This window comes from Protopterus annectens, chromosome 2.part0, assembly GCF_019279795.1.
Source record: "Protopterus annectens isolate FY-2018-M chromosome 2.part0, PAN1.0, whole genome shotgun sequence".
Classification (NCBI taxonomy): Eukaryota; Metazoa; Chordata; order Ceratodontiformes; family Protopteridae; genus Protopterus; species Protopterus annectens.
The window spans coordinates 816,494,190-816,515,806 of record NC_056728.1 but is presented as its reverse complement, the minus strand read 5'-3'; the positions used below and the strand labels follow the sequence as shown (position 1 = coordinate 816,515,806).

General features: G+C 37.7%; 1 protein-coding gene across 1 annotated transcript in view; it reads right to left on the bottom strand.

The window, feature by feature from the left end:
* The window catches only part of LOC122793740 (purpurin-like), a 102,655-nt gene that overhangs the window by 24,263 nt on the left and 56,775 nt on the right, over window positions 1–21,617 (bottom strand). Inside the window, exon 3 of the mRNA XM_044061939.1 lies at window positions 16,536–16,648. Within this exon, the coding sequence (XP_043917874.1) occupies window positions 16,536–16,648 (113 nt within the window). The remainder of the gene's footprint in view (window positions 1–16,535; window positions 16,649–21,617) is intronic.

The following is a 21,617-nucleotide window of genomic DNA, read 5'->3' as shown; positions in this document are numbered from 1 at the left end:
TTAAAAAAAAAGTAAAAAATGTCATAGATATTCAGAAGATATATAGCTAAAATACTTGATGTTCTTGCAGGGTCATTTGCATATATCCCATGGACCTCTATTACAGGAGGTTTAAGGTATCACACATTGAAAACTCTGGCTTGGCTAGGTTTGTCTTGTAGTTTTTACTAATTGGTTTGTCTATGTGACCTTTTCATTCCTCGGCTGGGATGTCAGTTGGGATATTTTGCAGACACCTTACTGGTTATGGACATCAACTGGGTTTAAAGACCTTGTGTTTCTAAAGTATAGCCAATTAGTTTACTTATGCTGTGCTGATGAGGTTAGAAGGCTGAAACATGAATGTCCACAGCCACTGTGGTTTGGTTTTATTAGCTTGAATGTACTCATAAACACTTAAAATAAAAAGTCATGGACATTCAGAAGCCATATAGCTGAAACACTTAATGATCTTAAGAGGTCATTTGCATATATCCCATGTGTCTCTATTACAGGAGGTTTAAGGTATCACACAGTGAAAATTCTAGCTTGGACAGGTTAATGTAACTACATAATAAAGATGATTCAAAAAAGTGAACCCTTGATGCACCCAAGAATGCAGAGATAGGCCTTATTCAGCTTGCAACCAGAGGTCCAAACTATGGAACATAATCTTAACTAAATCTGGCAGGATATGATCATTATATTTCTCTGACTAGCCACTCATTTTCCATTACCACATTTCAGTGTGTCTTATCTTTTATATAAGCTCTAATTTATTTATGGTTCATCATCCCCACATATAGACATACACATGCAATACAATCATGATTCCTTATTTTAACGCTCTCTATTAAAAAACAATGACTGGTACACCACAACATAATATACAACTGTTATAAAACAATTTCAACCGTAGTTTAAATTTAATTTCATATTCAAATGTGTTATACCCAAGTGATGTTAATCAAACATTACTGACAAACATTCAACTAAAAATGAGAGACTTGTAACAAGCAAACGTAAAATACAATATAAACACAAAGAATGTACTGAATAATAACAGAACACATAAATTAACTTCATGTATTTTCGATATGGCTGTCTCACATCTGTCCTGCACTAAATTATCATCCAGTCAACTAGAAGGTAACATTCTGTTGCTTATTTTGTAAGGCGGTAATTTCATTGTACTATTTCCTCAGTTATATATAATGTCTATATAACCCTTACAGATAATCCACTGCCAAGTTAGCTGAGAATATTCATCACTGATCACAAAAATCCAAAATTAACATAGATGTTAAGATTGATTCTTTACATTTAAACATTATTTTACAGGAATTCATTAAAGTATACAATGGCAGCCATCTCAATACAAACTTGTGCCAAGAATATTTTTGCAGTTACGCTTTCCCTCTTTCCCACATCATCTAAATCTGTAATATGCCACCATTAGTCAATTGAGTTTTATATTCCACCTTCTTAGTTATTGTTTTGTTTGCTATTGTCATTAAGTGTAGTAAACACCTGTTCATTTTTTGTCAAGTTCATTGATTTGTCATAACCTAGAAACATACTAATTTATATTTTCTTTTCTAAATAATGCTTGCAGCTTCAGTTTATAAGTATTTAAACTCTAAGAAGATCACTAAAAATAAGTTACCATATTCCAATAGCTCCAGAGTTACATCCACAGCATGCCTGATCTTCCTGAGAGAACATCATTTGCAGTCACATGGAGATATAATCATTTCAGAAAACACTTCCTCACAAACATTACGTTTTCTGCATTTTGTAGCATGTTGTCAGTTAATATGCCTGTCCATATCTTTATCACCTAGTTCCTTCTCCATGTTGTTGACCTATCTTTGTCTCATGTTATCCATTACCTCATAGAGCTCTAAATACCTTTCCTACTAGCCTTTTAGTCTTTAATAGGTCACCCATATCATCCATTAGCAATGAAATTAGTGTAGGTCGTACCTTCTGCAGTAACTGGATCAATCCCAGACTTCATGTAGTGCTTAACATCCAGCTCTGATCTGTACTGAATACAGCTTTTCCATTTGAACTGCACTGTGATTAGAAGTATGAATCTGAAACTTACAGTCCCCCCACCTCCTGCAGAACTATCAATATTTTCCAAGACACTTTAGGTTTTCCATCATTCCAAATAAAGCCTACCATCATATTTTTACTGGACTTCAGGAAGTGGCCAGGAGTATTCACTAGCAAAATGTAGGCCGTATAAAGTAATGAGAGCAAAACAAAGTTATCATGTGAAATGTCTGTCCTAGATTCAGTCCTACCACTTCTCAACTCCTCAAATCAGATTGTAGCATTTTCATCAACTCTTCATGTGATTTTTTTAGCAGAATTTTGCATTGTCTCACCCTTCCAAGCTCTCATACATGTAATGCGGGGGGTTTCCCACAGAAACTGATATTCTTGTCTCAATTTCCAAGCTGCCTTTAATTTTTGTGCACAGCTGTAACTTTCATTTTGTTGTTCTTTGATGTTGAAAAAGTATCAAATGCCTCTGGGCATGAAAAAAGAATATTCAGATCTTGCTGAGGTTTTGTCAGATAGATCAACCCATCCTCAGTGAATAATGTTTTCTTGTTCTTTAACTGCCACCTTACACCCCCAATCTTAAATATGTATATTCTGATGCCAGTGGTTATAAATTAAGGTAAAACATCATGGTGATAATAGGCACCCCTGATGGACCCCTTCATAACCTCAGTAAGACTATGATACCCACCATGTAGTAAAAGACAGTTTTTGTGTATGTTGTCTCAACTAATAAAATGAAAGGCAGCTAATACCCTCATCAAATAATACCATTCAACTCTGTCAAATGCCTTTTCTGCTTCTAAACTTAATACTCTGTCCTCATGCTGCTGCACACCAGTGATTAATAATACTATCCTCAATAAATTATCAATTGTCTGCCACCCTTCTACAAATCTGTATTAATCATTTTCAGATAACTCTGGCACATGTTTATCCAGTCACAATTTGTGCCTAAGTATGGATATTGGTGCATAGGAAGGGAGCTTACAGAGATCTTTACTTTCCTGTAGCACAACTACTAGGGCAACTTGTTTTAATGATTTTGGTATAAGACTTAGTGCAAATATTTCATTAAACTCTCCACCAAATAGGATACACTCTATCTGTATCATATCTTCAATTTTTTTTTTTTTTTTATTTAATATATATATATTTTTTTCCATAATAAATTTTTATTGAAATATATTTTCCAAAAACATTACAAAAATACAATAAACATCACACACATAATACACTATAACTACTACAAACCATTTATACAATATCTACATGAAATGCTTCCTATATTTAATATATTCCTAAAATCAGTATCATGCTAATATAATATTGAAGACCTTTTCCCATATTTTTGGGTTATTAATATTTTTGTTAGTTTGTTTCAGAAGTAATTTATGTGCTAGTATATGTTTTATAGCCACAAGCTTAAAATTATTCCATGATGTCTTATGTGGTTCTAGCCAATTTGTGGCTATATAGAGTTTCATCAGCAAAAAAATATTCATACAAATAATAGTTTGCGATCTGGAAAGCTCTCTTGGAGGAATGTGTAGAATCATAAATTCCCATGACAGTGTAGAACTTTGATAACCCATCTTTTGCAGTTGTACTTTAAGAGAGTTCCAAAGTTTATATACGCATTTACAACTCCAGAACATATGAAGAAGATCCGCTGTTTGATCTGCACAGTATGGACAAATTGGAGAATTCCTAGGGTTAAATTTATGTAATCTAAGATGTGTGTAATATGCATCGTTCGAAATCATCAATTGCGTGTACATCAGTTTTTGAAAAGAAACTGATTTCCTAGTTATATCGATTGCTTTCAATATCTGATTGTCTGTTACTGTTACTTTGTTTACCCAATACTCTGAAAGCAAAATTTTGTCCTGAAATTTCAAATCCTTAATTAATTTATATGCAGTTGCTATAAATTTAGTGTCTTGTTGGATAGCTTGCCACAATTCAGAGCATTTATCCACAAATCCGACTGCAGGTTTAAAGTTCCTAAAATAGCTCAAGGCAAGTTCTTTAACTTGTCTCATTATAACAATGTAACTTCTAGGTAGATTCATTTCCTGTCTAATTTGTAAAGCCGATAAGTCAAGTTTATTAAAAACATCAAATAGAGTCAGATTAACTATTAATGGAAATTTGCTGAGATCGATCAGCTGATTATTTAGTTTAAAATTAGGATTCCTGTGGAAAGGTTGAAGAACCATCATATATTGCAATAAATCTACCGACTGAAATAAAGTTTGCAAAGATGAGACACAGGTTATTATGTGGTCCATGACCCCATATTTTATCATATCTTCAAATTTCTATTCCTGAGACATCTGTATATAAATGAGATGTGTCCAACCTGTAGCCTGCGGGCCGCATGCGGCCCTCAGAGCTCTGCCATGCGGCCCTCTACCTCTAACTCCAACATCGATGTACGCATGCCCCAAAACACTTTTTTGTTGTGTTTTTCACGCCCATGACCTGTAACTCTAACATCGGTGCGCGCATGCACCAAAGCATCCTTCTAGTTTTGATTTTTTTGCTCCAAAGAAGGGTCTGTGTGTTCGCGCCATTATTTCGTGCCAAAGAATCAATGTGTGTGTTCTTGCTGAAGAGGGACTCGTCTATGGATTTGCTGCAATTGCCTTTTAAAGAGACAGCACTTAACCTGTATTAATAGGTAAGTATGGTGTGAGTGAGTGCATGCATGAAAGCAGAATGTTTATGTGCATGAAAGTAGAAGTGTGTGTGTGTGTGTGTGTGTTTATGTGTGCATGACAATGAGACAGAGAGAGAGACACATGCACAAAGAGGCTAACGTACAAACAAGTTAGCTCACAAATGCATCCTACATTAAAAGTACACTTTCATTAAATTGCAGCTTTCCTGACAGGGAGAGTGTTGTATTGAATATGAAATCATACCTCTCAACTCTATGGATTTTCGAAGAATGTCTGGATTTTTGCCTCATTTTCCAATTTGTATCTTTTGCTTAGGAAATAAAAGTAGTCATCCAAGGTAATGCAGTCCCAGGGAGTAATAATGAGACAGCAGCCTAGGGTTAATGGGTCAGTAGTGGATTGACTAATGTGGGACTGTAGCATATAAAGTTTATTGTTTTTTTTGACAAACAAAAAATCACCCAGTACTGTCTTGTCATTGGTGGGTTCTAAGCAGTGATAGATTGGACAACAGTAAACATATCTTTGGTGGATCATCAATACTGGCAAATCAGGTGGGCACAATGTCATTTTTTAAATGTTGGGGGGTTTAGTGTGCATGTGTGTGTTTGTGTTGGGAGTGCTGCAATGGTAGATTATTATTAAAGACAGAGACTTACAAACTGTGGAGAATATGTTTCTTTATTTCAAAACCTGATACTTGGGTACTAGGAATGCCAAAAATAGATTTTTTAAGACATAGCTTCTTGCCATTTACAGTGGATGGATATTTACATTTAATGGACAATGTTAGCAGTATGAGTGTGGTCCTGTAGGGATCCGGAGGATGCTAAGTCTATCATTGCCAATGTCTTGTAAAGTGACCTGGAAATGGATATTGGGATGTTACTGAAAAAAATACAGCAAGTGGGCTTTGAAATGTAGTTTAATTAAACAAGGTGCACTTGCAATTTACAGGCCATAATTTAATTTATTTCAGGTAGTCCAGATCCTGGTAGATTGTATACCATTAGACTTAATTAGGGAGAGGTGTCATTCTGTGGAAATAAGCAGACCTAGTATCAGTGAAAGCTATGTGGTTGTTTGCAGGTAGGAAGTTGCAGGATGTGGAGCCAATGTGTTTTATTATTTTTAATGGATTTGTCATTTCAAAGTATGGTTTTCTTTGTTGCAAAAGAAGACAGGATTGAATGAGCCATATAATGCTTAACTGACAATAATGGGATATAAACATTAAAAGTGATGTATAATGTTTGCAGCTACACTTGTTTCAATGGTGTCTGTCATGCATAACTATTTTTGGGCCTGTGTCCCAATTTTATTTTTCGCTTTGTCCAGAATTCTTGCTCTAAGGTTGAGAGGTATGTTTCTATGCTAAATCAGAAGGTTGTATTTACCTTGGAAGACTTTTCAGCATAATTATGAGAAACAGAGCGTTTTTAATATCTCCACTTATTTCCAATATAAACTGCCATGTAACCTTGCAAATATCTTTCTTATTAAGCTACTTTAATTATTTTGGAATTGACAGGTATGCTTCATTGGTTCGGACGTAAGCATAGTGTGCGGTGACTGATTTCTTGCAGCAGTCTGTGGTTTACTCATCACAATAACTTTTCTGTGTTTCTGTGTGTGTAATCAGTTTAACAGTTTTAAAGATGTTTTCCAAAATTAAATAAATACATAATAAATAAAAAAAATAATCTTTTCTTCATTTTGAGCTATTGACAAAGTCTGGGAATTTGTTTTTTTCAAAAGCGATGGTCAGCATTACAGCTTAGTAAACGGTCAGACTGTGAATAACATCTGCACAAATTAAAATGTCTGAATGTCAAATGGCTTTAGATTGGAGGGAAGTTATATGTTTACTCCAGTATGCAGTATGATCTTAGAGAGTTTATAGATTTCTTATTGATTTAATTTTTGCTGAGCAGTTGTTTGTTGATTTATTGATGGTCCTTTTGGTGGTGGGAAATTACATGGATGAATCCATCTCTATTATGATTCTTTTTTCAGATATTTTGACTTCCAGACAATTTCAATCAGTGAGACTGTGTCATGTGATTACAGAGGTTGCCTATTTTACAAGTATGGGCTCCTTTTCTGTGTGTGTGTGTGTGTGTGTGTGTGTGTGTGTGTGTGTGTGTGTGTGTGTGTGTGTGTGTGTGTGTGTGTCTGTGTGTGTGTATAAGAGAGAGAGAGATTTAATATGTATACTGAATATATTTTTGCATATGGAATTCTTAGTTAAATAGGCCCCTCTTCCTAGACAAGTAGACTTGAGTAACCAATATTAGATCATAGCCATCCAGCTGGGAAAGTTTAGTATGTGGATTTTCCTTCCGGTTTGATGAAGGCTATGCTACTCACTTAAGGAGTGCATTCATGGCTATCCATCCAGTTGTAGTGTCATTGAACTACATTGTTTGATAATGAGAGGAGATTTTTACAGAAGTTGAAAGTTTTTGTGTCAAAAACCTGTCCATACAAAGTGGCTTGTTTAAGTTGCAGTGAAGGCTGTGGTCTTTGTAGTGAGTGTTTTAAATATAACCAGTATTTCTGAGGTAGAGAAAGTCTCTTAAGGCAGGATCTTTCTTAGCTTGGAAAGCAAGCCAGTGATGAAATTTATAGGGGCCAATGAGAGACAGAGGAAAGCAAGAAGCTTTTTAGTCTGTTTGGATAACTAAGTGAACTCAGTCCTTTGACCTTTTTTTGTCAGAAATGGTTGCAGTCTTTCTTTTGACAGGGTGTTTTGCTGAGGCACGTGCCAAAAGGGGTGTTGCACTCAATAATTGCTCTTGTAAAGGAAGAATACAGGGATGTTATGACCTCCTTGTCCCTGGATGAGATACCCTTACTAATGAGGTGGGCCATGTAAAAAGCTTTCCGTACAACGGAGACAACGTGGTGGTCAAAAGTCAAATTTCTATCAACCTGGGTGCCCAAGCACCTCACGACTGATTGCGTGCTTACAACGTTGTTATTAATGTGATAATTTGTGGGGACATCACTCAAAGGGGATGATTATGCATTTTTTTGGCATTTAGCATGAGGCCATGTTTCTGGCACCAGTCACTTGTTTGGGTGAGACCCTCTTGTAGCTTATTCAGAATTGTTTTATTACGTCAGTAATGTGAATTTTTTACTTTATTGCAAATTTGTTGGCTTATTTTTGTGGATTATAGTATTGTAGGACTACTAATGTTGACATTGTATGTAGATGGACTGCTGGAGTGGCTTTCCCAGTGAGAAATGCTAGTGCTGTAGTGAATATCTGTTTATTTGTAAAAAAAAATCTATATATTAACTAAGATGTTAGAATTAACTGTTAGATTAGAGAATTAAAATCAGAATAAGAATTAGAATTTTAAGGCAAATATTAGGCATTTATTACATTAATTAATTGTTCAAATGCACCTACAGTACAGCCAGGAGGTTGAGTTTGGTCTCCCGTGGTAGCGAAAGAGGTAACTATATGATATATTTTATATGCGGCCCCAAGACAATTTTTGTTCATTCAATGCAGCCCCGGCAAGCCAAAAGGTTGGACACCCCTGATATAAACTATAAATCGTGTGGTACATCAGAGACAGTAACACTGATTCTCTTGCAACTTACTTGCGAATCACTTATGTCATTCTGCTATGCCCTGTTAAATATTTAATATAGTTTTTATTTAATTTTTATGTCCCACAAGGCATGATGGACAGATGAGTAATCCATAATGTCTCAATTCCTTTGAGTTTATTTTCCTACACCAGAAGTCACTTTTTGCCTTTTAGGCTTGTCTTCCTCATCAATTTATTTGCCTTTTAGGGTTTTACTCTGTGCATGCCCTTTCATTACTGTCCAAATACCCTCCATAGTAATGAGAGCCATCAAGTCATTTTCCTGATACTGTACAGCTGCTGGTGACACCCCCTGATATCCTGAAAGTACTTCTGAATATCTTTTTCATATTTCTCCCATTTAGTCTTTGCTTTGTATAAACCTTCATAATAATCTCTATGCATCCCCAAATAATCTCTATACATCCCCAGATAATCTCTATACATCTCCACAATATCAACTGGACCCTTAGTTAAGGAGCCCCTGACCTTGGGGCATGACTTGTCAATGATTCTTTGTGACCTTTGCTGTCACAAACACTCCACTACAACCTTCTGATATTCTTAAGAATCATGAAAGAAAATATATTTAAGTGACTCTTTTAGTAAGTATTATTTCTTATGTTTGTGTCTCTCAAGTGTAATACCTTCAATTTCACTGTCTACATTAAACTTATTCTCAAGCACCTGTAATATTTCCCTTTTTATTTTAAACATCTCAGCAGCTTGGAAATGGCACCCCAGGGGACATGATCAGAATTTATTATGGTATACATAGAAGCTCTTGCTACTGTACATATACATACTTTGTTGAGATGTATATTTTATTATTCCAATAGCCTAACCTATATTACTTAAATAATAGGTACAACAAAGAGTTCCATATATTATTGTAGAAACATTATTCATTCCCACGAACCATGTATAACCGCCAGCATATCCCCTAACCTGGGAATCTAAGTGACTCTCAGGCCACCTATCATGTCTCCAAGACTTGCCAATTTATTCCAATCTCCAGTCTATATAGTTACCCTTTCAGGAAGGCAACCAACTCTTTCATGTCTTTCTAAATTCTCTCACTCTCCCTGTTCAGTGCATGTCAGAAAATGCACATTGAAAATTACAAAATTTATTCCTCCTGTCACCCATAATTTCACCCTAACAAACTTTCTTGTCCTTAATTTTCTTCCCACTGTAACGAGGGCCACTCCCATACAGTTAGGAGATACAACATCCCTCAACAAAATACCATTGATTAGTATTTTATGTTCATTTTCATGAAGGTGTGTTTCCAGTAATGGCACAGTCTAAGGGTGCAGTTGTTTTAAATATTTTAATATTCTGCTTTCCTTAGTGGGGTTGTTCAGCCCGTTGACATTCCGTGAGGATGATTTTATTCCATATCTACTGTGTGAAACTCTTTTTTCAACCATCCTGCTAGAAGTACACATGCCTTTGTCATAATGACAGGCTGCTGCATCATTATCTTGCCAGGAATGTGTTCTCTAATCATAGCCATAGATTTTAACTAGTCATGACAACAGATCAGTCGTTTTTTTGCATATAAGTTACATAAAACAAATAGATGTACATATCCAAACTAACTAACTCACTCACCCAGTCGCATACCATGCTGTTCATTATTCCTATGGCTATTCTGTCTTTTCAAACCCATGACTAGTGACTCAGACTACGCTGAGTCCCCGTTGCCTGGTGCACAGACAATTCTGTATCAGTAATGTTATGAACCGATAACTAAGCTGCCATGTGTCCTCATCTTCTATGCCTCTTCATTGCCCTCTCTTCCTTAATCTTATCTTTGAAACAATGACTACACTACTCAACAAGAAATCATCATAATCACTTCTAACATAAAATGTGTGATGTATATAGCTTTTACAGAGACGAGGTGGACTACTCATAAAATGCAGTATTTATAACATTAACACCTTCCATAATAATTGCAACTCCTCCAGTCAATTCATGCCTTGCTTTTACCCTGAATTGCATAGCGTGTATTGCTAAAGTTACTGGTTGGCTCCAAAGCATTAGTTAGAATTACAATTGTAGTAAATGGAGGTTATAGATATAAGTAACAGAACAATATAAGTCAACTCGTTAGTTATTATTCACATTAACTATCTGGGAGCATAACATAATCTTTTGATTGTGTTTTACAGGGGTCACCTGAATGGTGTCTAGGGTAAAGGTTAGATGTTAGATAGTGCTATGATCTAGATGCCCTAAACTTAGCTCCATGTAAAGCCTGCCTGTGTTACAGGTTAAAACCCTAAGTACTCCCTTTGTAGGTTTGCTACTATACAGGGTACTGCTAACAACCACCAAGAAGTGAACAGCTACACAAAAACGGGCCTAATTTTAGCAGAGAGAAAAGGCTGAAAACTAACTGCTGAGCCCTCTGGCCAATAAACAACTACACAATAAGCTCCCTGGAATGCCTCCCAACTCAGAAAGACAAGGTAAACACCTTCTCTCATAAGATGGATGATCTGGAACTTCTTAATGTAACAACACAGCACCAAGTAGTTCTCAGGTGCAGATTAACACCCAACTAAATCCCTAAAAAGCCCTCTGGCTAATGAAACAATCTTACTTTAAGCCTCCCTGTATGTTTCTCAACTTGGACTGACCAGGTTACTTTACTACTCCCACTAGAATAGCAGTTCCAGTCTTCTTCTTAATGTAAAAACGAACTTTGGTTATCCAAAAGTGAAAAGGTACCAACTGGCTACAACAAGTAATTGTTACTTTAAGCTCTCATGTGTTACCAAGCTAGGACAGACTGATCTACCATTCTACTCCCACTAGAATTGCAGTCAAAGCCAACATAATATAAAAACGTGCTTTAGAATGACAAAAGTGAAAAGGAAGAAAGAAGTCAAATAAATAGCTACAACAAGTAATTCTCACTTTAAGCCTCCCTGTGTGCTTCCAAACTCGAACAGACCAGACTACCTTTCTACTCTCACAAGAACTGCAGTCCCATTCTTTTTAATATAAAAACACACATTAGTTAGCCACAACTGAAAAGGCACCAGAAACAAATCTAGCAACTAGCTACAAGTAATTGCAAGGAGATTCAAAGGCAGACAAGCCTGCAATGAGGAACATACACATTAAAGGCAGTTTCAAAGTACACTAGCAGCCTAAGGGGGTAGGGCACCTTCCCAGTTTCTTCTGTCAGTACCCAATAAGACAAGCTGAGAGGATAACACTGGAATGAGCTTCTAGGGCCAGGTATACAGTAGGAGCAAGTGGCTCAAAAGCCTCCAAGTATAAAAACATAACAGCAAATTTTGCGGGTGGGAGGGACCCAAACTCAGAAAAACACCTACACCCAGCATAGAAACCAAAAAGCAATGCAGACTATAAAAATGCCTTAAATTAATAGCTTTAATGTCAGATAAAGAGCAAAAAACAAAGACACCAAACTGATTTAAATGGTAAGATAAGTGCAATTATAAATGTACTTAAAATGTACTTTTCTGAATGCAAAAATGTAGTCCAAATGCTTTTGTTGTCAGTTTGCAGAAGTCTCAACTTTTGTACAAACATGACTCCATCGGAATTTTCCTAGAGTGCAGTTCTCACATTCATACCACAGTAGCCCTTAAACTGAAAACCCTGCAGACCAAAAATAGGTAAAATTGAACTATAGATGGTACTTGCTTGTGTTTCCCAGCAGGCCTCATATGGCGACCCCTTACATCCTAGAACAGCTTAGTTCTGATTGGCCATTCAACACTTTCAATGATTACAAAGCAAAATTATTATTCATTAGTTACTGTGGACACTCTTTCTCACCAACTGTCTGTGGGATACAGACACAACATCCGCATAACTACAGAAGAAACATCAGCATGCCTCTTAGCCAATTATTCCCTCTTATTGGCTTCTTGTTACAACCAGCTTCACATACTGACAACATATATAAAATTAATATTTTTCCTGTCAGTTTTAAGACTATTCCACCATATTTAACTTGGACTGTCTCTCCACTCATACACCCTCATTCCACCACCATAACTTGCCCACTTCTAGTACCCATATATAAACTATAAATCATGTGGTACATCGGAGACAGTAACAGTGATTCTCTTACAAGTTACTTGCATATCACTTATGTAATTCTGCTATGTCCTGTTAAATATTTGAGTGATCCATAATGTCTCAATTCCTTTGGGTTTATTTTCCTACACCAAAAGCCACTTTTTGCCTTTACTGCAGTCTGTATTTAAAGAGGGGAAACTGTTCTTGCCTCAATGTTTACTTTCTCCCTCTCCCCCAAGTTCTCTCTCTTCCCCTCGTTGTCTCTCATTCTCTCTTCCTGTCTGACCTCTAGACGACCTCCAATATTCCACTTACCTGCATTGACACACCTCCTCAGAATCATGCTGCAGTTCACCAATCACTTTTCTCAAACTCACGCTATCACAGACTTCAAGCTTCATGTCAATCTGTAAATCCCTGGCCCCTTGCAGGAAGAAAATCTTGAAAGTACTTGCTACAAAATCCTAAACATTAATTTAATTATTAACATTCATGAATTGCTGCCAAAAATGAGATCATTTTTGATATGTCTATACTGAAAAGTAATTTGCAAATAAATAAATAAATAAATCTCCTACTTTGTATATTTTTTCCAAACCTGCAGACTGAAGAGAGGATTTTTCCCTTTATCATAAAAGTCTCAGATCTCACCAAATCAAGAAGTTCTTTGGCTACAACCATTGGCCATCGCCAAAATGTTTTGTGGCACTCTAAATTTTAATGTGATTTGAATGTAAGTAAGTATATACTGCCTACTTCTCCTGTGTAAAAAAAAAAAGCACACACGCACACACGCACATCCACACACTCGCGCGCACGCACACACGCCACGCACATAGACATACACACACACACACACACACACACACACACACACACACACACACAGATATATATACACACACACACACACACACACACACAGATATATATACACACACACACACACACACACACACACACACACACACACACACACACACACACAGATATATATATACACACACACACACACAGATATATACACACACACACACACACACACACACACACACACACACACACACACACACACACACACATACACACTGTACCCCTTTTCTTTTTCCAGGACTACAATTATGTAAATGTTTTTTCCTTTTAGGCGTGTCTTCTTCATCAGTTTACTTGCCTTTCAGAATCCTAAATTTATTCGGCATCCCTTCAATGCTTATTTGCCTGGTTTAATTTCTCCAAGTATTTTGCATTTCTAATACCATGGTGGGAATGGATCCCATTTCTAAGTCAGGGCATGATTAAAGTTCTTGAAATTAGTATTTTTTCAGTCTTTAATGTTAGCCAAGAGTGCTTTTCTCAGTAACAACGATGTGCCCCCGAATGACCATCCTTCTGTAATTCATATGAGGTTACGTGTATTGGTATCATATCTAAGAACAACTGTAAATCTTTATTATTAGACCTGTTGCTCCAACTACTAGTGGAACAGTTTGGATATTTTTTCTTCCATATTGCTCTCATTTCTGTTTGCAAATCCTGGTATTGTAAGACTTTGCATTTCTGTACGTAAATCACTGTAATCACTGGGTATAGCAATTTCAATGATTTATTGCTATGTTTGCCTTTTTTTACAGACTACTATATCTGTTTTTTTTTCATGAGCTACTATATCTGGTTTTGTCACATCTGTTTTTCGAACTGCTGTTAATGGGTGACTGCATGTGATATAAACGTCATCATTCTCTACAATGCCCTGTGCTCCATCTTTCCAGTACTTCTCAGTTACTTCTGTATTGTAGTGTTTGCACAATTCCCATTGCAGCACTCCTCAACAGTTCTCTTACTGTGATGCTAAGATGATGCCCAAATGATCATTTAGTATCTCATTGACGTCTGAGGCTCTACTGAATGCTGTATCTTTAAAATCAAGTAACTTAATGATGATATTTTGAATTTTAACCAGGATTTCTTCTAATGATACCTTTGTCAGGTTACTGGATTGAACAACTGCTCCTCAACTTTCATCAAGGGAAGCAGCTTCGTTATTTCCCTTTGCAATGCACTCATCTCATTAGCTCAGTATTTCAACAGCTTTTAGTTCCATTACTTGGTATTTTCCAGTTTCTCTTAACTGATTTCAACATGAATGCCACATTCTAAGACCCTCCTATTAACTTCTAACCGGACTGATACTAAGTTTTAGTCAACTTATACTAACTAGTTTCCGGAGTAACTAAAGGCGACCAGCTGCTCTTCACAACACCATTGTGAGATATAGTGTTTCACAACTTAGTACGGTAAATGTTATCAACATTTCAAACCAACCACTTTTGCTGTTGATAATTACTAAAGGCTATAAGTTCAAGAGGATTCAACAGCTTCTTGTCGTTCTGCTAGTCATGTCCTCCTCATAATGACTTCCTCTTCTTGCTGAACTTGAGATCCATGTATCTTTTATTATACTTTTTATGTGTCCCTACCTTTGCTGACCTCTTAGACCATCAGCCTTCTATCCATAATAAACTTTATTTATGTCATATACAACATCTTATGATGAGGGGCAAAGATTGAGCCATAAGGGACCAAAACTATCAACATGCAGAGAGAGAGAGGAGATTTTTCATGCTTTAATCCCAAATGCCTTACCTTATTGCAGAGTGAAATGCTTCTAGTGTTGGTCTGAAGATATACATTACTGATGCCTATCACACAGTTGCTGAAATATTTATCAGGCATACACAATTAACTTATCCTTGTGACCACTGATCTTTCTGGCCTGCAGTAGGAGGCTACATGCAGCAGATGGGATTCCACATAGTGCCTCTAATGAAGGGGTCCTCAGTTGTACCCTTAAAAATTCTTCCTTTTAGTGTTATTAACAAAGGATAAAGCAATTTGTAAAGAAAACAAGTGGTTTATATTGCTGCAAACCCACTTTCAAGCAAGCCCGTTGAGGCCATGTATAGCCTTTTTCCAACATACTAGAGGCAATACAAGATTAAAAATATTTGTGATTTTAATTTCACTGTGGGTATCAGAAAAAAAAAAAACTCATCTGATCAGAAAGTAGCTCAATTACTTCACAGAAAGCTAGTGAACTAAAAAGTGTTTCACAGTATTTTCCAGGTCAGATTTCCCACTGCTTTTTAACACAGATAAAATGAATTCTACCTCTTTGCAGTCTGTCTTTATCACCTTTATGTTATGATAGGATAATTTTTAGTTTGAGTGTGTATGTGTTTGCGTGTGTGTATAATGACATACACAAACACACATAGACAAATGCACACACCACACACACACACACACACACACACACACACACACACACACACACACACACACACACACACACACACACACACACACTATACTGTTAGTGAGCTGGTTAATCTACAACTTGTTCATCAAGTTCTCCCTTCATAGCGTGACTCAAAGTAAGCCACTTAAACAGGCAGTGCTTCCAGGCCACTGAGAGGCATTTGTGCCTTTTGAGCTAACCTGACTACCAATAAATAAAATACAAATAAGTAAATAAAATGTCTTTCTTTCCCTCTGTGTTCTGCTTTACCCCACATTCATTGCTTCTTATTTCAGGATAATAATAGGCCTAGTGTGGATTCAGTCCTCAGTGACAATCATTTGAAATAATTTCCCTTGGCGGCGCTCTGTGCTGTTTCTTGTAGAACTGAATGACCCACAAGAAGGGTAGACACAACTTCCTTGAGGCTTCTGATTCTTTAGCATTTGTTGTTCCTTTCTGGCGTAGAGCTATTTCATGAAGTCTAATAGTACCACTCATCCCAGAGTTCATAAGGTTGAAATTCATGAATGTATACAGACTATTGTATTTGATGATGAAAATTTCATCATCTTAACAACAAAGTAAAATGTTCTCATGACTCACTTTGTAGTGGAACACAAAGCAACAGTGACAATGAAAAAATTTACTTTTATATCGGTTTGAAATGCAGGGGAAAAGTAACTTGAAACATTGCTAAATCAAGAAAGAGACAATAATTAAAACATTTTGACAGTTCTTTGTTGGGAAGATGACATAATGATGAGAAAGTATAAGTATTCTAAATTAGGAGTTCCTCCAGAGTCCCCCACTTACCTCCACTAGATAAGTAGCTAGCCAACCCCTGATATTCCATATACATTTTAGCTGGGACTGAGGGGTTGGGTACTGAATACTGAGCAGTCATATCAGCACAGATTGTCCAGAACCTGCAACATGAAATGCAAGAAGGTAAGTTAATGAATGTAATTACATTTTTTTCTCAATGTACAACACAGGATTTACATGAATGACAGCTTTACACAAGAAGTACTACATCAATTATCGGATCTCATTTTTGATCTGCATTAATCTTAGACACTAGATTAGGGGATGTTTACAGGAATTTAATTTGTCTGCAACTGATAAGATTTTTATTTTTCAATTTTAGCACAGCAACTAACAGACACAAAGCAATTGTACTAATTTATTGTCTAAAAAAGTGATATACCATCTGTTGGGCTATGCACTAAATCTTTGTTTACTATCAATATATGTTCCACGTAATGGTTCCATCAGAATGCTACTTCAACTGCTTAACAGCGTTCCCATATACAAATTCCCAACCATTTCTAACAAAATGATTAATTTAAAATAATACATTTCTTAAAAAACAGCACAGTTTTATATCTTATAAACTTGTACAGTAATTTGATTACTCAAGAACATTAGCCTATTTAATACTATAAAAATGCAATCAAGTAATGTATTTGCGAGACATATCTATGAATCTCATGAATATTTTGTTACTCTCTTACACTGAAAAAAAATCTTCTAGACAGAGCTAATTGTTATAAAGCTTTCAGAACTGCAATGATTAGTTTGCTAGGTTCATTAGTTAGGAAGTCTAAAAGTGTTACTGCTCAATGCCAGCATTCTAAATAAGAAGCTCCACTCCCTCCAAGCTCTCCTCACCTTGGAGAATGCAGACATCAGTGCAGTTACTGAGACATGGTTTAAAGCCACAGAGGGTATCCTAGCAGTGCAAAGCTTCAGTACATTCCACATATTTAGACCAGCAACTGCACAGATGGGGACTAAAGGTGGAGGTGTCTAGACATACATCAATAACAAGCATAACTCTAGGTTGTTTAAACAGGATGAGGCAGTGGGATTCTTTCATGTCCAGATTACCATAGACAAAGTCCCATAACACATCCTAGTTCATAGGTTCATAGGTTCATACTAGGCTATCTGCCCGAGGGCATTTACAAGCCTAGCCCATAGTTTTGTGGCTTACGCCACCCCTTTAGTATGGGGAACTATACCCATTATTTTGCTGTGCCTCTGTCGAGCAGTGACACTGAGGTAATCCCTGGGGTATATCTGCGATCTCCCATCCATTGGTCAAGATTTCTCTTGAACAAGGCCAGCGAGGTGCTCTGCCTCACATATACCGGGATTTTATTCCACAGCATAGGGAGTCTTTGGGTGATGAATCTATCCCTCCAGCACGTTCTATTAATAGCCGTGTCGAGGTTTAAGTCTCCCGCCCTTGTGGCTCTGACGGATCTAGATTTTTTGAGGTGAAGCATATTCATCAAATCTGGGTTTGACATGGCCTTATATGTTAGGCAAAGGTCACCTCTGAGCAAGCGGTAAGTGACTGAATAGAGCTGGAGTTCTTTCAGTTGGGCAGCATAGGACAGATGTTTGAGACCCTTTATCCTTTTGGTGAGGAACTTTTGTGGCCTCTCCAGCTGCTGCAAGTGTCGGGTCAGATACATTCGAATGGGGCATTGTACTCAATCATTGGTCTGATGAGTGATGAGTATAGGGAGACTATGACCTCCCTTGATCTAGATGAGAATCCCTTCATGATAAGGTGGGCAATGTAGAAGGTCTTCCTAACTACTTTAGCTACATGGGTGTCGAATGACAGACTACTATCAACCTGGGTCCCCAGGTCCCTGATAACTTCTTCTGTGCTCAGTGGATTGCCACCTATTTGGTAGCTAGGGGTAACCCTGTTTTTCCCCAAGGGTATGACTATGCAGTTTTTGGCATTTAACTTTAGGCCATGGCCCTGGCACCAGTTATCCATTTCTGTGAGACCCTTCTGAAGGATATCTGTGTCAGATGTGTTTTCTACTATGGCACCCAGTTTGCAGTCATCTGCAAACTTTGTCAGCCATAACCCTCCTGTGTTTGCTTGTACTTGGAAAAGTAGATGCCAAACAAGAGTGGGCCCAGGACTGAGCCCTGTGGTACACCACTTGTGACAGGCTTTGAGTCTGACATGGCGCCAGCAACTCTGACCCTGTGGGTTCTGTCACTCAGCCAGTTTGCAACCCATCTTGTGATGTATGGGTTAACATTTAAGCTGATGAGTTTTTCAATGATACCCGAGTGGGGTATTGTATCGAAGGCCTTCGCCAGATCGAGGTAGGCTGTATGGACTGCCTTTCCCTCATCAATGGCTTTGGTGACTGTTTCGAAAAAGTCAACCAAGTAAACTATAGGTCACCCTCTATGTCCCACAAAACCCATAGCTCACACTAAAACCTACTGGAGACACTTACCATTCAACCAATTACCATCCTTATGGGGGACATTAATTATCCCTCTATAAACTGAGAATCCTACGTGACCCCAAATTTGCAGGCACAGAGATTCCTAGACTTTGTAAACCCAAATGCCCTGGATCAGTTAGTGCATACACCTACTGGAGGTACAAACACAATGGATCTGGTACTTACAAGTATGGGAGAATGCTGCACTATCCCCCCCCCAGTGTCATGTCCTCTCTGGTAAGGTCAGACCACAAAGTGTCCTTAGAAATAAGAATCAGTTCTGTAACCCAGGCAAACCTTGCAACAGCATGAAACTACTGCAAGGCAAACGTTTTATTAAGTGACGACCCGTCAACATTTCAAATCCCTCCAAACCCAGGTAACACAGCAGCCTATGCAAATTATTCACAGAAGCTCTGTGCAACCATGTCAGTGATTGCAGAGAGTCTGTTCTCAAAAAACAAACCACCCTGGTGCAATCTAAAATTAAACAGGTTGTATAAGAAAAGAAAAAAGTCATAGCTAAAATTAAGAAGCGTAGCACCAAAAAAGATAAAAACTCTCTCATCAAACTGAATAGACAACTAAGAGGACGAATTAAGTCCAATGAAATTAATGTTAAAGTAAAGATAGTGTCCCAGACCAAGGACAGACATAAGATCTTCTTTAGTTATCTAAAACCACAAATGCAGTACACAACAGAGTGTGCCGAACTGTTGGTAAATGAAGCCACATTCACAGAACCAGGAGACTTCAGCTTCAACTTTACCCACCCACCCCCAGTAACCACCCAGGAAATAACAACAAACATAACCCTATAACTATTTGTAGGGAGCAGGCCTTAAATCTATACAGTCTAAGACCAGGAATACAGCTTAGATGGGCCCCAGTAATATCCTAGGATGCCTCTTAAATAGCCTGAAATATGACATATCAGAGCCCCTGCGCTATTCAGCCATAGCCTTTGCACAGGCTTCACGCCATGTGAATGAAAAACTGCAGCAGTCAACCCTCTGCATAAGCGTGGACCATTCCAGGAACTAAAGACTCATTAGTCTGACTAGTCTCATATGCAAAGCTATGGGAAGAATTATCATGGAATGGATTAACAATGACATGGGAAGCCTTGAAACACTGGAACCAGCCCAGTTTTGTTTTGTCAAAGGCAGGTGATGCCTAATGAACTTGAGGGATTTCTTTGAGAAGGTCACCAAGGCAATGGATAAGGATAAAATGATGCATACTGCCTACCTTGACCTAGGTAAGGCATTTCACACAATACCCCACTTGGGCATTTTAAATAAACTCATGGAATTAGACATAAACCGCCTATGTAACTGGATGGATAGCCAGCTGGCTCACATACAGGACCCAGGAAGTCAGGATTGGAGAGACTACCTCCACAAAGAGACCAGTCACCAGTGGAGTCTCTCAGGGCTCTGTGCTGGGTCCTCTCCTGTTTGGCATGTATTTTTTGGAAGTCAAGGCCAATCTCAAAGGCCTCTGGCTTATCAAATTTGCAGACGATTGCAAGATAGGAACAATCATAGAACCCCCCCAAAATACTAACATCTTACAGGAATGTCTAAAGAGACAAATGGCTGGTGCCAAACCCACAGCTTAAAACTCAGTGCCAAAAAATGCATAATAATCCCTTACAGGAAGTTGACCATCCAAGGAAACTACCTCATTGATAAAACATCTCTAAAGGTAGACATAGTAGTCAGGAACTTGGGGACTCTTGTAGATAGTAACATGGCTTTTGACCAACATGTGTCTAAGGTGGTAAGAAAGTTATTCCATGTCAGTGAACGTACACGTAAAGGTATGGCATCTAGGTCCAGAGAAATCACTGAACCAGTGTAGTCAACCCTCATCAGAGCCATCATTGCGTATAACGCCCCCTTTGGTATGTACCTGATTAAGCACATGCAACAACTGAAATGCCCACAGAGGTTCCTCACAGAAAGAATACAGTGTCAATACAATGTCCTATTCAGATTACCTCAAAACCATATTTCTATACTGTGTTTCCTACAGACTACTGAGAGGGGATTTTTGAATGGTATACAAGGCGCCTCCTTGGATCCGACTCTGATGGACGTTTTGCATATCCACAAAATGAACAGCACCATTATTACTAGATCTAAGGATTTAAACTTTGTTTTTGACTTAAATATGACATGGTGTAGGGGCAGTTATGTATCTCAGAGAATCCCCATTAAATGGAATAGGATTCTCATTGAAGTGAAGCAGAGTCCTTCCCTAAATGTATTCAAGCTGAGCCTGGACCAATGGATGGGAAATTAAAAATTCACCCCTGGTATGAAACCTATGTCTCTGATGGAAAGAGGTAGCTGTAAAATCATACCCTAACTAAAATACAACCTTTAAAATAACCTGTAAGGCACAATAACTTGTGGGATACATTTGGGTTGTGTGGCTAGACTTATAAAGGCACCAGTGGATGTTAGCCTAGTACACACGTATGCTATGAAACATATATAAGAAATCAGTGCTCCCACTTTCCCCCTCCCCTAATAGACTGCATTGCTCAGTGTCAGCTCCCATTTATATTGCTTTCTTCAATACTTTGGGAGAGAACAGATTCAACCCAAACTGGAGG